Below are 16230 nucleotides of genomic sequence, written 5' to 3'. Positions count from 1 at the left end.
TTGTTTCTATACATTTTTAGGCAAGTTAGTTCAGACATTGCGGAAAACTCTGCTGCGGACCATAGGCTGCGGTGCAGAATTTTCAGTCCGCAGCATGCATTGTCTGTTGCGGAGAAGAAGCGGAATTTCACAGTGGATTTCAGCCTTTGCAATGCAAAAACTGAAATCTGAAACCTGTCAAATATGCAAATGTTGGAGCAGATTCGTTGCGTAATTGCCCCAAATCTGCACCAACATTTGCAGCGGAAAAACTCTGCCTCGTGTGAACGTGCCCTCACCAGCGGCTGAACCGGGGGCATTCTTAAAGCGACTATATTGTTACGTTTACATTTAGCGCAACCTCCCCTTTAAGTTTCCTAAAACGCTTCGTGTAACTACCTGGACTGTCCCTCCGGCACTGACATTTTCACATTTACAGCACATCGTCTATTTTAATTTCTGAAGCAATCGAACATACATAATAAAGTAATAAAAAACTAATAAGAATGAGTTCATTTGTTTTTTTTTCCCCTGCACGTCCAAGTATTTTTTACTGTTATGGAAAAACACTCCAAAACCATGCGAACACGATTTCACTCCGTATCATCCGCAAGATCCGCCATATAATGATAACATTGAAGATGACAGCAGAGGTGACGGGGTTAAAGGCTGTGACACTTATCTGTAATGCCAATGAAAGGAAGGAGACACCTCTGACATGTCACCCACAAATAGTAAATCTGACCAGGTCAACAATGGATATAGGGACACAATAAAGCTGAATTTCTACTCACCCAAGTAGACAGGGAGTGACCGAGGTACATGAGAAATTTTGCGGAGGTAAAATAGTTGACACACGATCCTACAAGAGAAGAATCTGCCATTTAAGAGCAGTAGATCACGAACAGCAATTCAGAAATACATGAAAATGACAGCTGATCCCATGCAGAAACCTGAACCTCACCGCAGCATCCCGCAGACTTGGTATCCATCGTTTTTGTCATGATGACTTCTAAGAACAATATGATCGATTCACGTTTCACTAAATGTTGAATAAATAAAATGTAAAAAAAAATACAAGAATTGAATTCCCTGTTTCTTTCTTTCCAAACTTAGCTATCACTGTAGCTGAAGTTGGAAAGCGATGGCCTTATAGTAAGTCTGAAAAGAAGGGGAACCCTCAGATGGCACCCCCTCTCCCCTTTGCAGCGTCCCCTAGATCGTGATCTTCGCTGTTGTTTTTACGTCTTTTCTGTCCAGTCTTTTATAGCATCAGCCAACCTAAAGAACTGCTTGCCTTGCACACGGCGAGCGTCGCAGCCAATGGGCCTGTAGAGATCTGCATAGGACCGCCCCCTGCAGGATGCCCCGCATTGCTGAGCGTGAACTGTATTGAGTGCAAAGCCTATAACTAGTCACGTGACTACAGGAGATCGGGGGTGGCCTCTAGCAGGGAGCCTCGGGCTCACCCGTAGTTGCTGTGTCATTGTGTAAGGACTGTATGTAGGGTCGCACTAGAGTGGATCACATAGGTGGATCCCAGTGTATCAGTGCTCAAACTCTGGAATCCAATACATTTTATGGGATCTTGTGTTCAGGTTCTACCATGGTGTAATCTGTGTGAAATATGTCTCCTGGGGGTTCCCTGCATATAGTACATACAATACTTGTATATAGAATACTCAGCAGTACGGGCAATGGAAGGGTTTTCGATCCACAGGACAATAGGTTGAACTAAATGGACTTAAAGGGGTTTTCCAGCTAGTAAAAATTGATGACCATAACTGATCGCTTGGGGTCAGACTGCCGGAACCCCGCCGATCAGCTGTTTTTAAGGGGCCGCAGCGCTTGTACCAGCATTCAGGTCACTGCTCGCATTGTGAATTGCCGACACAGCAGTAGCAGCGGTACACAGTAATAGGGCTTATTCAGACGAACGTAAAATACGTTCGTGCAACGCGTGTGATTTTCACGCGCCTCGCACGGACCTATGTGAGTCAATGGGTCCGTTCAGACAGTCCGTGATTTTTACGCAGCGTGTGTCCGCTGAGTAAAACACGACATGTCCGTTCTCTGTGCGTATTTCGCGCATCACGCACCCATTGAAATCAATGGGTGTGTGAAAATCACGCGCACCACACGGAAGCACTTCCGTGGGATGCGCGTGATTCGCGCAACAGCAGTGAAAAGTATGAATGAAAACAGAAAAGCACCACGTGCTTTTCTGTTTACAAACATCCAAACTGTGTCATAATGATGGCGACAGCGCGAAAAGCACGCAGCCGCGCATCATATGGTGATGACACACGGAGCTGTTAAGTGTCTTTTGTGCACGCAAAACGCCGCCTTTTCACCGATTGAGCAGTGTGACGGCTAATTTTTTGCGGGACGAGCTGTCGTTTTTATCGGTACTATTTTTGGTACATAGAACTTTTTGATCACTTTTTATTAAAAAAATTTTGAGAGCTAAGTTGTGTAACTAATGTATTGCAGTATATTGTCACTTTTAAAGGCATCTGTTAAGCCCTGGCACAGACAGGGCTTAGCAGTGGCAGAGTGAAGGCAGCCCGCTATCTCGTTATGGGGGGGGGCGATGAGCTGTTGGAGCTGGCCGCCCCCCTCCTTTCAACGCATCAGATGCTGCGGTCGCGATTGACCGCAGCATTTGAGGGGTTAAACAGCCAGGAACAGCACGGTCGCTGTTCCCGGCCGTTAGTCCTTGGTGTCTGCTGTACAATACAGCGGACACCAGCAGCATATGGAGCGCTCTCAGCGCGTGAGCGCGCTCCGAACATCACCACCTGCACCTGGACATAATAGCACGTGTGGGTGCGCAAAGGGCTTACAGTGAAGGAAATAAGTATTTGATCCCTTGCTGATTTTGTAAGTTTGCCCACTGTCAAAGACATGAACAGTCTAGAATTTTTAGGTTAGGTTAATTTTACCAGTGAGAGATAGATTATATTTTTTTAAAAAAACAGAAAATCAGATTGTCAAAATTATATATATTTATTTGCATTGTGCACAGAGAAATAAGTATTTGATCCCTTTGGCAAACAAGACTTAATACTTGGTGGCAAAACCCTTGTTGGCAAGTACAGCAGTCAGACGTTTTTTGTAGTTGATGATGAGGTTTGCACACATGTTAGATGGAATTTTGGCCCACTCCTCTTTGCATATCATCTGTAAATCATTAAGATTTCGAGGCTGTCGCTTGGCAACTCGGATCTTCAGCTCCCTCCATAAGTTTTCGATGGGATTAAGGTCTGGAGACTGGCTAGGCCACTCCATGACCTTAATGTGCTTCTTTTTGAGCCACTCCTTTGTTGCCAGACTTGGTATCCATCGCTTTTGTCATGATGACTTCTAAGAACAATATGATCGATTCACGTTTCACTAAATGTTGAATAAATAAAATGTAAAAAAAAATACAAGAATTTAATTCCCTGTTTCTTTCTTTCCAAACTTAGCTATCACTGTAGCTGAAGTTGGAAAGCGATGGCCTTATAGTAAGTCTGAATAGAAGGGGAACCCTCAGATGGCACCCCCTCTCCCCTTTGCAGCGTCCCCTAGATCGTGATCTTCGCTGTTGTTTTTACGTCTTTTCTGTCCAGTCTTTTATAGCATCAGCCAACCTAAAGAACTGCTTGCCTTGCACACGGCGAGCGTCGCAGCCAATGGGCTTGTAGAAATCTGCATAGGACCGCCCCCTGCAGGATGCCCCGCATTGCAGAGCGTGAACTGTATTGAATGCAAAGCCTATAACTAGTCACGTGACTACAGGAGATCGGGGGTGGCCTCTAGCAGGGAGCCTCGGGCTCGCCCGTAGTTGCTGTGTCATTGTAAGGACTGTATGTAGGGTCGCACTAGGGTGGATCACATACGTGGATCCCAGTGTATCAGTGCTCAAACTCTGGAATCCAATACATTTTATGGGATCTTGTGTTCAGGTTCTACCATGGTGTAATCTGTGTGTAATATGTCTCTTGGGGGTTCCCTGCATATAGTACATACAATACTTGCATATAGAATACTCAGCAGTACGGGCAATGGAAGGGTTTTCGATCCACAGGACAATAGGTTGAACTAAATGGACTTAAAGGGGTTTTCCAGCCAGTAAAAATTGATGACCATAACTGATCGCTTGGGGTCAGACTGCCGGAACCCCGCCGATCAGCTGTTTTTAAGGGGCCGCAGCGCTTGTACCAGCATTCAGGTCACTGCTCGCATTGTGAATTGCCGACACAGCAGTAGCAGCGGTACACAGTAATAGGGCTTATTCAGACGAACGTAAAATACGTTTGTGCAACGCGTGTGATTTTCACGCGCCTCGCACGGACCTATGTGAGTCAATGGGTCCGTTCAGACAGTCCGTGATTTTTACGCAGCGTGTGTCCGCTGAGTAAAACTCACGACATGTCCGTTCTCTGTGCGTATTTCGCGCATCACGCACCCATTGAAATCAATGGGTGTGTGAAAATCACGCGCACCACACGGAAGCACTTCCGTGGGACGCGCGTGATTCGCGCAACAGAAGTGAAAAGTATGAATGAAAACAGAAAAGCACCACGTGCTTTTCTGTTTACAAACATCCAAACAGTGTCATAATGATGGCGACTACGCGAAAAGCACGCAGCCGCGCATCATATGGTGATGACACACGGAGCTGTTAAGTGCCTTTTGCGCACGCAAAACGCCACGTTTTCACCGATTGAGCAGTGTGACGGCTAATTTTTTGCGGGACGAGCTGTAGTTTTTATCGGTACTATTTTTGGTACATAGAACTTTTTGATCACTTTTTATTAAAAAAAATTTGAGAGCTAAGTTGTGTAACTAATGTATTGCAGTATATTGTAACTTTAAAGGCATCTGTTAAGCCCTGGCACAGACAGGGCTTAGCAGAGGCAGAGTGAAGGCAGCCCACTATCTCGTTACGGGGGGGGCGATGAGCTGTTGGAGCGGGCCGCCCCCCTGTTTTCAACGCATCAGATGCTGCGGTCGCGATTGACCGCAGCATTTGAGGGGTTAAACTGCCAGGAACAGCACGGTCGCTGTTCCCGGCCGTTAGTCCTGGGTGTCTGCTGTACAATACAGCGGACACCAGCAGCATATGGAGCGCGCTCAGCGCGTGAGCGCGCTTGGAACATCACCACCTGCACCTGGACATAATAGCACGTCTGGGTGCGCAAAGGGGTTACAGTGAAGGAAATAAGTATTTGATCCCTTGCTGATTTTGTACGTTTGCCCACTGTCAAAGACATGAACAGTCTAGAATTTTTAGGCTAGGTTAATTTTACCAGTGAGAGATAGATTATATTTAAAAAAAAAACAGAAAATCACATTGTCAAAATTATATATATTTATTTGCATTGTGCACAGAGAAATAAGTACTTGATCCCTTTGGCAAACAAGACTTAATACTTGGTGGCAAAACCCTTGTTGGCAAGCACAGCAGTCAGACGTTTTTTGTAGTTGATGATGAGGTTTGCACACATGTTAGATGGAATTTTGGCCCACTCCTCTTTGCAGATCATCTGTAAATCATTAAGATTTCGAGGCTGTCGCTTGGCAACTCGGATCTTCAGCTCCCTCCATAAGTTTTCGATGGGATTAAGGTCTGGAGACTGGCTAGGCCACTCCATGACCTTAATGTGCTTCTTTTTGAGCCACTCCTTTGTTGCCTTGGCTGTATGTTTCGGGTCATTGTCGTACTGGAAGACCCAGCCACGAGCCATTTTTAAAGTCCTGGTGGAGGGAAGAAGGTTGTCACTCAGGATTTGACGATACATGGCTCCATCCATTCTCCCATTGATGCGGTGAAGTAGTCCTGTGCCCTTAGCAGAGAAACACCCCCAAAACATAATGTTTCCACCTCCATGCTTGACAGTGGGGATGGTGTTCTTTGGGTCATAGGCAGCATTTCTCTTCCTCCAAACACGGCGAGTAGAGTTAATGCCAAAGAGCTAAATTTTAGTCTCATCTGACCACAGCACCTTCTCCCAATCACTCTCAGAATCATCCAGATGTTCATTTGCAAACTTCAGATGGGCCTGCACATGTGCCTTCTTGAGCAGGGGGACCTTGCGGGCACTGCAGGATTTTTATCCATTACGGCGTAATGTGTTACCAATGGTTTTCTTGGTGACTGTGGTCGCAGCTGCCTTGAGATCATTAACAAGTTCCCCCCGTGTCGTTTTCGGCTGAGCTCTAACCTTCCTCAGGATCAAGGATACCCCACGAGGTGAGAATTTGCATGGAGCCCCAGATCGATGTCGATTGACAGTCATTTTGTATGTCTTCCATTTTCTTACTATTGCACCAACAGTTGTCTCCTTCTCACCCAGCGTCTTACTTATGATTTTGTAGCCCATTTTAGCCTTGTGCAGGTCTATGATCTTGTCCCTGACATCCTTAGAAAGCTCTTTGGTCTTGCTCATGTTGTAGAGGTTAGAGTCAGACTGATTAATTGAGTCTGTGGACAGGAGTCTTTTATACAGGTGACCATTTAAGACAGCTGTCTTTAATGCAGGCACCAAGTTGATTTGGAGCGTGTAACTGGTCTGGAGGAGGCTGAACTCTTAGGGTATGTGCACACACACTAATTACGTCCGTAATTGACGGACGTATTTCGGCTGCAAGTACCGGACCGAACACAGTGCAGGGAGCCGGACTCCTAGCATCATACTTATGTACGACGCTAGGAGTCCCTGCCTTGCTGCAAGACAACTGTCCCGTAGTATAATCATGTTTACAGTACGGGACAGTTGTCCTGCAGCGAGGCAGGGACTTCTAGCATCGTACATAAGTATGATGCTAGGAGTCCGGCTCCCTGCACTGTGTTCGGTCCGGTACTTGCGGCCGAAATACGTCCGTCAATTACGGACGTAATTAGTGTGTGTGCACATACCCTTTATGGTTGGTAGGGGATCAAATACTTATTTCTCTGTGCACAATGCAAATAAATATATATAATTTTGACAATGTGATTTTCTGTTTTTTTTTAAATATAATCTATCTCTCACTGGTAAAATTAACCTAGCCTAAAAATTCTAGACTGTTCATGTCTTTGACAGTGGGCAAACTTACAAAATCAGCAAGGGATCAAATACTTATTTCCTTCACTGTAATAGCACCTAATATAGTATAAAGCGGACTATAGTAACTATCTGCTGTATTCTGTATTAGTTATTGGTTAACCAAACTACACAATATTTTGTGTTCCGTTTGGTTTAATAGTACAGCGGACCTGTCACTTTATATATATTATGGTGTCCTTAAATAGGGAAGCATATTACGATGACAGATCTGCTTTAAAGGAACAGTGTCACCACAATTTTTTTTTTAATATGTTAAAGATGTTAGTGCTTTATTAAAAACGTTTGGATTAATTTGTGTGTTTGTGTGTTACTTTTTCTTATTTTTACACTTTTTCTTCCCTATGGGGGCTGCCATTTTTTTTCCATTTCTGTATGTGTCGATTAACGACACATACAGACATGGAATACGGCAGCTCCAGTTCCATAGGGACTGCGAACGGGGCCCGTTCCATCCACTAACATGTACGCCGCTTTGTGGGAACGGCGCATGCGCCGCTCCCACACAGTTCAATTTGAAATGCGCGCCGTCCGGCACCATTTTCCTGTGGACCGGAAGTCGCGGCCGGACAGTAAGATTACTACTTCCGGTCGCGGCTTCCGGACTTGTGCACATGGAACAGCGGCAGCAGACGGAGCGGATGGACCGGAGGGAGCGGCGGCGACTGGAGCAGGTAAGGGATTTCTATGTATGTTTGTGTTTCAGTGTGTTTTACTAGTGTATGTAAACCTTCTACACTGTGTGTTAGCTCAAAAAATGGCGACACACAGTGTAGGAGGTTAGACCGTTCAAACCCCTCGTTTCTCCCGGCACTAGCCAGGATAAAGGAGGGGGGATGCTGAGAGCTCACTAGAGCGAGGGCTTTTTACCCAATTTTGCAGCATAAAGCAATGTGGTTTCTTTACCACGTGCAATGCTGCAATTTTGGGAATGGCTCCATCTTGTGACCAGCAATGGGAAATATTATAAATTTGAATCCAATTGAATCCAATTTATAATATTTCCTGACTCGTGAAAAAAAAAAAAAAATTAGAACAATGTTTAATCACCTATACACTAATTGTTTAACTAAAAAAAAAATAACATGTTTTGCTGGCAACACATTCCCTTTAAAGAGGACCTGCCACCTTTCCTGACATGTCTGTTTTAGTAAATACATGTATTCCCCATTGAAAAACAATTCTGGAGCATCTTTTTTTAGAACTCTGTATTTTGCCATTCCTCTTTTATTCCCACTTGAAATGTATGAATAAATTGACAACTAGGTGTCATCAGTTACCAGTTACCAGTGGGAATATGTAGGGACATGCCCCTTTGACGAGGGGAATAGTGACACCCAGTTGTCTATTTGTTCATACGTTTCTAGGAGGAATAACAGAGGAATGGCACAATGTAGAGTACTAAGAAAATATTTTCCAGAATTTTTATTTCATGGGAAATACAAGTATTTACTAAAATGTCAGGAGAGGTGACAGGTCCTCTCTACGCTGGCTATACCCATTGGATAAAAGTCGGCAGAACCAGAACCCACCAACTTTGTCTGACTAATATTTACAGGGTTTCCCTACTGTTCCCTTACGGGCAGATGCCAGGGGAAAAGAGAGTCCTTTGTTCCTGGGGAAGATATGTCACGCCAGAGAAGAGTTAAGTGCATGTCTTGGTGTAGGGGAGATGGGTTTGGATTTCTAGAGCACTGGGCCAACTTATTTATTGGGGTCCAAACCGTATGCTTCAGATGATTTGTACCTGAATGGAAGGTCAGCTGTGCTGGGGGAGAGAATTCTCGCAGGGATGCCAGAGTATTTAAACTAGGGCTGAGGAGGGAGGTCAATGTAGAAAATAAAGGGGTAGATAGATTAGAGAAGGGTCAGACCAAATTTGTGGGTGGTGAAGTGGACTGTGGGGAGAGAAATAGGGCAGTGGATAAAGAGATCCCTTTGTTACAAACTGACATTAAAGGCAAATGTGCCCACAAAATTCAACAAAATCACATTTCTCAAACTGAATGTACAAAGTTGTATGTATGTCAACTTAAAGGGAATGTGTTGCCAGAAAAACATGTTTTTTTTTAAAAAATTAAACATTTAGTGTGTGGGTGATTAAACATGGTTCAAATTTTTTTTATTTTTTTCACGAGTCAGGAAATAGTCAGGAAATATTATAAATTAATTCTAATTTATAATACTACCCATTTTTGGTCACTAGATGGAGCTAGTTCCCAAAATTGCAGCATTGCAACATTGGGTTAAAAGCCCTCGCTCTAGTGAGCTCTCAGCATCCCCCCCTCCTTTATCCTGGCTAGTGCCGGGATAAACGAGGGGTTTGAAAGGTTTAACCTCCTACACTGTGTGTCGCCATTTTTTGAGGTAACCCACAGTGTAGTAGGTTTACATACAGTAGTAAACACACACAAACACTAACATACATTGAAATCTCTTACCTGCTCCTGCCGCCGCGGCTCCCTCCGGCCCGTCCGCTCCCTTTGCTGCCGCTGTTCCATGTGCACAAGTCCGGAAGCCGCGACCGGAAGTAGTAATATTACTGTCCGGCCGCGACTTCCGGTCCACAGGAAAATGGCGCCGGACCGCGCCAATTTCGAATAGGGCTGTGTGGGAGCGGCGCATGCGCAGTTCCCACACAGACGCCGTACACGGCAGTCAATGGGACGGGAGTCGTTCACAGTCCCTATGGGACTGTGGCTGCCGTACTCCATGTCTGTGTGTGTCGTTAATCGACACACACAGAAATGGAACAAAAAATGGCAGCCCCCATAGGGAAGAAAAAAGTGTAAAAATAAGAAACAGTAAAACACAAACACACAAATGAAAATAAACGTTTTTATTAAAGCACTAACATCTTTAACATATAAAAAAATTATTTGTGATGACACTGTTCCTTTAAGGCTATGTACACACAGCTTATTTTCAGCCGTTTTCTGGTCCGTAAACGCTCCGAAAAACGGCTAAAAATACGGAGGCTGAGTGCCCCAAAAAACATCTGCCCATTGATTTCAATGGGAAAAACTGCGTTTCATTCCCACGGGGCATTTGTTTACGCGCCGTTTAAAGAAAGTCACGTATAAAACTGCCCCTGTAAAAGAGAAGTGCATGTCACTTCTTGGGCCGTTTTTGGAGCCATTTTTCATTGTCTCAATAGAAAAACAGCTCCAAAAACGTCCATAAAAAACGCTGCAAAAAACGTTGCTTAAAAAATGGCTGAAAATTGTATGAAGCACCTCTCCAAGTTCTCTTTCACGTAGGCGGACATGGACAGAGTCTCTGGCAAGGAGAAAGGATATACCCTACCACGGGGAAGGGATGCACCAGGAATCAGTTCAATAGGGCAGTCATACGCCCGATGTGGAGGTAATGTCTGCGCCTCCCTCTTGCTGAAGACGTCCGAAAATGCAACATAATGACTCGGCAATCCTGCCAATGACCGAGGCAGAGAAGGCTGAACCGAACAAATCTGCACCAGGCAACGGCTTTGACACCCAGGACCCCACTGGAGAACCTCTCCAGAATTCCAGTCAAGGACTGGGGAATGCAGTCGGAGCCAAGGCAGGCCCAGCAACACAGGGTTAACAGCTTTGGATACGACATAGAATGATAGAAGTTCGGAGTGAAGAGCCCCTACTTGGAGCCTCAGCGGCTTGGTCACAGCTATAACTGGGTCTGGCAGAGGTAGTCCATTTAATGAAGCAACTGTCAACGGGCTCTTCAGAGGGGTGGTGGGTAATTGCAGACGGTCCACCAGGTCTCTACATTCGAAATTAGCAGCGGATCGAGTCCAGATATGCAGAGACCTGATGCGTTCTCTCACCAGACACTATGGTCACAGGTATGGACAATTTAGATGGAAGTTTATTCTTACCCAAGTTTGTCACTCCTAGCAATCCTAGGCTTTGGGATCTTTGGGGACACAGGCGTACAAGATGGCCACGAAGGCCGCAATAAAGACAGAGTCCAGAAGTGCGTCTGCGTTGTCTCTCCTGGGTGGATAACTTACACTGGTCCATCATCACAGACTCCTTAGGAGGATCGACATCTGAGGACGGCAGGGGTTGCTGCAAAGTAGGAGCCAGACTGGGAAGGATTCCCTCACGTCGAACTTCTTTGAGGCGTTCTCGGATCCATATATCAATCCGGGCGGACAGAAGGATGAGGTCATCCAGGACAGACGGCAGATCCCGAGCGGCAAATTCGTCCTTAATTTTAGGAGCCAGTCCATGCCAGAATGCAGCCACCAGGGCCTCACTGTTCCATAACAGCTCTCCCGCCAGGGTGCGGAAGTGTATGGCGTACTCACTAACGGAGGTGTCTCCTTGGCGTAGGTTAATCTAAGAAGCCGCTGCAGAGGAAACCCGACCAGGTTCCTCAAGCACCATACGAAAAGTCCGGAGGAAGTCTTGGAAGTAACGGGTCTCTGGTCCATGTCTCTCCCAGATAGGGTTCGCCTATGCAAGAGCCTTGCCAGTGAGAAGAGAGAGTATGAAAGCGACCCTTGCGCCATCAGACGAAAATGTCTTATTATACAGGCTGAAGTGGATCTGGCACTGATTCAGAAATCCACGACAGGTACTTCCTTCTCCATCATAGCGGTCAGGAAGTGGCAAAGAAACACGCGGGTCAAAACTGCCAAGAGGTGTAGTCTGAGGATCAATACTGCCAGGAGGTGTAGTAGGAGGAACGGCAGCTTGTGCCTCCTGCCAACGTGCAAGAATGTTCAACGCCTGGAGGAGTTGGTCCTGTCGAGACCGGAGGTCTAGCATATCCGCCCACATTTCTTGAGACGTCGTCATAGTCTTGAATCGACCAGCGGGGTCCATGGCCTGAGCGTACTGTCACGAAGGGTCTGTGGACGCACTTGGCAGTACCGCCTTGGCGGTAAGGCAGCTGGCCAACAGAACGCAGGTCAATGTCTACACCGCATTCCAAATTATTATGCTATGTTATTTTTCGCTGATTTTCCTAAATAGTCGATGCAAATGACAGTCAGTATAATCTTCAAAGCCATCAACCGTTGGAGTATAATGTGAATTTTATTGAACAAATCTCCTAATGATAACAGATTTTTTTTTAGAAGTAAAAAACTCAAGATGCACTGTTTCAAATTATTATCCACAACAGAGATCAAAACATTTTAAAGGTTGTAAAGAGAACTAAAATGGTAATTTGTTGAATTTGCAGCATCAGGAGGTCATATTTACAGAAATCAAAAGCTCTTTCAATCCCAAAAAAAACTTAATAGGCCAAGTTACATGTTAACATAGGACCCCTTCTTTGATATCACCTTCACAATTCTTGCATCCAGTGAATTTGTGAGTATTTGGACAGTTTCTGCTTGAATATCTTTGCAGGATGTCAGAATAGCCTCCCAGAGCTTCTGTTTTGATGTGAACTGCCTCCCACCCTCATAGATATTTTGCTTGTGGGTGCTTCAAAGGTTCTCAATAGGGTTGAGGTAAGGGGAACATGGGGGCCACACCATGAGTTTCTCTTCTTTTATGCCCATAGCAGCCAGTGACACAGAGGTATTCTTTGCAGCATGAGATGGTGCATTGTCATGCATGAAGATAATTTTGCTACGGAAGGCACAGTTCTTCTTTTTGTACCACGGAAGAAAGTGGTCAGTCATAAACTCTACGTACTTTGCAGAGGTCATTTTCACACCGTCAGGGACCCTAAAAGGGGCCTACCAGCTCTCTCCCCATGATTCCAGCCCAAAACATGACTCCGCCACCTCCTTGCTGACGTCGCAGCCTTGTTGGGACATGGTGGCAATTCACCAACCATCCACTACTCCATCCATCTGGACCATCCAGGGTTGCACGGCACTCATCAGTAAACAACGCGGTTTGAAACTTAGTCTTCATGTATTTCTGAGCCCACTGCAACCGTTTCTGCTTGTGAGCATTGTTTAGGGGAGGCCGAATAATAGCTTTATGCACACTTGCAAACCTCTGAAGGATCCTACACCTTGAGGTTCGCGGGACTTCAGAGGCACCAGCGGCTTCAAATACCTGTGTGCTGCTTTGCAATGGAATTTTAGCAGCTGCTCTCCTAATCCTATTAATTTGTCTGGCAGAAACCTTCCTCATTATGCCTTTATCTGAACGAACCCGTCTGTGCTCTGAATCAGCCACAAATCTTTTCACAGCACGATGATCACGCCTAAGTTTTCTTGAAATATCCAAAGTTTTCATACCTTGTCCAACGTATTGCACTATTTCATGCTTTTTGGCAGCAGAGAGATTTTTTTTCTTTCCCATATTGCTTGAAACCTGTGACCTGCTTAATAATGTGGAACGTCCTTCTTAAGTAGTTTTCCTTTGATTGGTCACACCTGGCAAACTAATTTTCACAGGTATCTGAGATTAATTACAATGATCCAGAAAGCCCTAAGACACAATACCATCCATGAGTTTAATTGAAAAACTAATAATTAAATGTTTATGGCACTTAAATCCAATGTGCATAATAATTTGGAACACGGTGTATAGTTTGTATAGTTATCTGTGGCAGCTCGGACAGCATCAGGGCAGGCTCGGCTGGGACTAGGCAGCAGGTAGACGTCAGGTGAGATAAAGGAGGTCAGACGTGGAATACAGCACGAAACAACTTTGGCACTGCACAGTGCTAGACCAGGATAGTATGGAATGCAGGGAACAGGAACAAGAACAAACTAGGAGGCCATCACATAGACAAACTTAGGAAACATTAACAACGCTCAGGCATAGAAGCAGGGGACTGGAGCCCTCTTATAGTCCAGGGTACTCACGGGTTAAAGTTAATCAGAAGTCCGATGCGCGCTATCCCTTTAAGAGCGGGCACGAGCGTGCGCGTGCACCCAACGGGATCCGGCTGAGGTAAGTGGACGCGGGCGCTGGCGTCTCCTGAGGAGGAGGCTGGGGCCAGCGCTCGCTGACTCTTGGATGCGACTATCAGGAGGAGATTGGAGCTGACGGCCCGCAGCCACGGACATTACAGTAACAAGGCTTGTGTTAAAGAGGATTCAAATACGGCTTCTTCAAAAGGTAGGTACATTTTTGGATTAATAGTTGGATGCCAGTCAATAATTCTACCCAGTTGAATGGCCTCATAATAAACTTTAGAATCAGTAAAGTTGACTCCCTCTTAGGGTATGTTCACACGGCCTATTTACGGACGTTATTCGGGCGTTTTTGCCCCGAATTACGTCTGAAAATAGCGCCTCAATAGCGGTGACAAACATCTGCCCATTGAAAGCAATGGGCAGACGTTTGTCTGTTCACACGAGGCGTATATTTACGCGCCGCTGTCAAATGACGGCGCGTAAATAGACGCCCGCGTCAAAGAAGTGACCTGTCACTTCTTTGGCCGTAATTGGAGCCGTTATTCATTGACTCCAATGAATAGCAGCGCTAATTACGGCCGTAATGGACGCGGCGTTCAAGCGCCTGCACATGCCGGTACGGCTGAAATTACGGGGATGTTTTCAGGCTGAAACATCCCCGTAATTTCAGCCGTAACGGACGCCCTCGTGTGAACATACCCTAAGTGTTTAGGTTGAGTTAAGGTATTAAGCACTATGCAGTGACCTTTACTATTCCAGATATAGTTTAACAATTTCCTATGTAATTTACAAAAACAAGGTTTGAGAGTGGTAAATAGGCATAGCCTGTGATAGGTACGTTAGCTTCAGGGCTATTAGCATTTGAGCAAGTTACTTCTCCCAATACAGGAGATATATGGGATTTTCCATGATTTCATGATTGTTTCAATTTGAGTGAACAGAGGGGTATAGTTAAGAGAGAACCAAGAGTCTGGTAATGGCTAAATCTGTAGACATAAATATTTAATAGAGTTGTGGGACCTAGGAAATTTAGACAAGGTCTGAGCTGCCCTGATCACTATCTGTGAACAAGTAATATTAATCACAGTGGACCGTGTAAACGAACGCCGATCAACTCTTTGATCGGCGCTCGTTTGCTTCTTTCAAAAAGAGCCAGTATGGGGATGAACGCTTGTTACTCCGATCGCTCGTCCCTATACATTATTATCATGTCGGTAGCACGTATCCCTGTTTAGGGACATGTACTGCCGACAACGATAATATTTTACCTTTCTAAAATTATACGATTAGCAGATGAACGAGCGTTTGTTGGTTCATCTGCTGATCACTGCCCTGTTTACACTGTTTTCTATGAACGATCGTTTGCACGATAATCGGCCCATGTAAAGGGCCTTTAGTTGGGTTAATTTTGAAATTCGAGAGCTCTTGAAAATGATCAAATAGGTCAGAAAGAATTGGGAAAGACTGATCAGGGTTAGATGTTATGATAAGTGTAATGACGGGGTAGGGAGAAGACAGTTGAGCCCTAATCTACCCGCCACTCAGTCCCTGCCTACTTGCATGGCCCGTCCTAGGCGACGGCGTACAACTGGACGACGGTCCCTACGCTCAATATGTGCACGACAGACAAACAGACAAGGGTACACAGAAGCTAAGGGAAATGGGGCTGTTGCCCACGGCAAGACCATGAGCAACAAGAGTAGTGAACAAGCCGAGTCAAACCAGGAGTGTACGAGGTACCAAACGCAGAGCAGTAGCGTAGTCAGTAAAGCCAGGGTCAAAATGAAGCAAGGTCAATAATGATAGCAGGAGCAGCAGAGCCAGGAAACAGGAAAGAATCACAGGCAGAAACAAGCAGGAAATGAAGGTATAAATAGACCGAGGGCGGGAGCTAGAACCGTCTGGCCAGGCTGTGATAGGTTATCCCACTCCTGAGCCTACCAGCCTTAGTGGTAGCAGATCGAGTCACTCTATCAGATTTAGGAGCAGGTGCAGACTGATTAACCACGGGCGTCGACACAGAAGCTGTGTCTGGCAGATCCTTTACAGTATCCCCCCTTTTATGAGGGGCCACTGGACCCTTTCTAGGTGGACTTGGCTTATTGGGGAACCGAAGATGGAACCTCCTGAGCAATACCCCAGCGTGAACATCCCAGGCGGGTACCCAAGTCCTCTCCTCAGTCCCGTATCCTTTCCAATGGACCAGGTACTGGAGGGAGCCTTGGACCATCCTGCTGTCCACAATCTTGGCCACCTCGAATTCTACCCCTTCAGGGGTGAGAACAGGGATCGGATGTTTCCTCGATGTAGCCAAGGACGGGG

At 45.6% G+C, this 16230-nt stretch overlaps 1 protein-coding gene across 1 annotated transcript in view; it reads right to left on the bottom strand.

The window, feature by feature from the left end:
- SLC40A1 (solute carrier family 40 member 1) overlaps positions 1-1283 on the bottom strand; it is a 59494-nt gene extending 58211 nt beyond the window's left edge. The window contains exons 1-2 of the mRNA XM_075829937.1: positions 944-1283; positions 774-841 (exon numbers count right to left, since the gene is read on the bottom strand). Coding sequence (XP_075686052.1) covers positions 774-841; positions 944-983 — 108 coding nt within the window. The 5' untranslated portion in view covers positions 984-1283. The remainder of the gene's footprint in view (positions 1-773; positions 842-943) is intronic.
- Between the last annotated feature and the right edge of the window lie 14947 nt (positions 1284-16230).

Source organism: Rhinoderma darwinii, chromosome 6, assembly GCF_050947455.1.
Source record: "Rhinoderma darwinii isolate aRhiDar2 chromosome 6, aRhiDar2.hap1, whole genome shotgun sequence".
In the NCBI taxonomy this organism is placed as follows: Eukaryota; Metazoa; Chordata; class Amphibia; order Anura; family Rhinodermatidae; genus Rhinoderma; species Rhinoderma darwinii.
The sequence above is the reverse complement of the archived record's forward strand: the minus strand, read 5'-3'. Positions and strand labels throughout refer to the sequence as shown.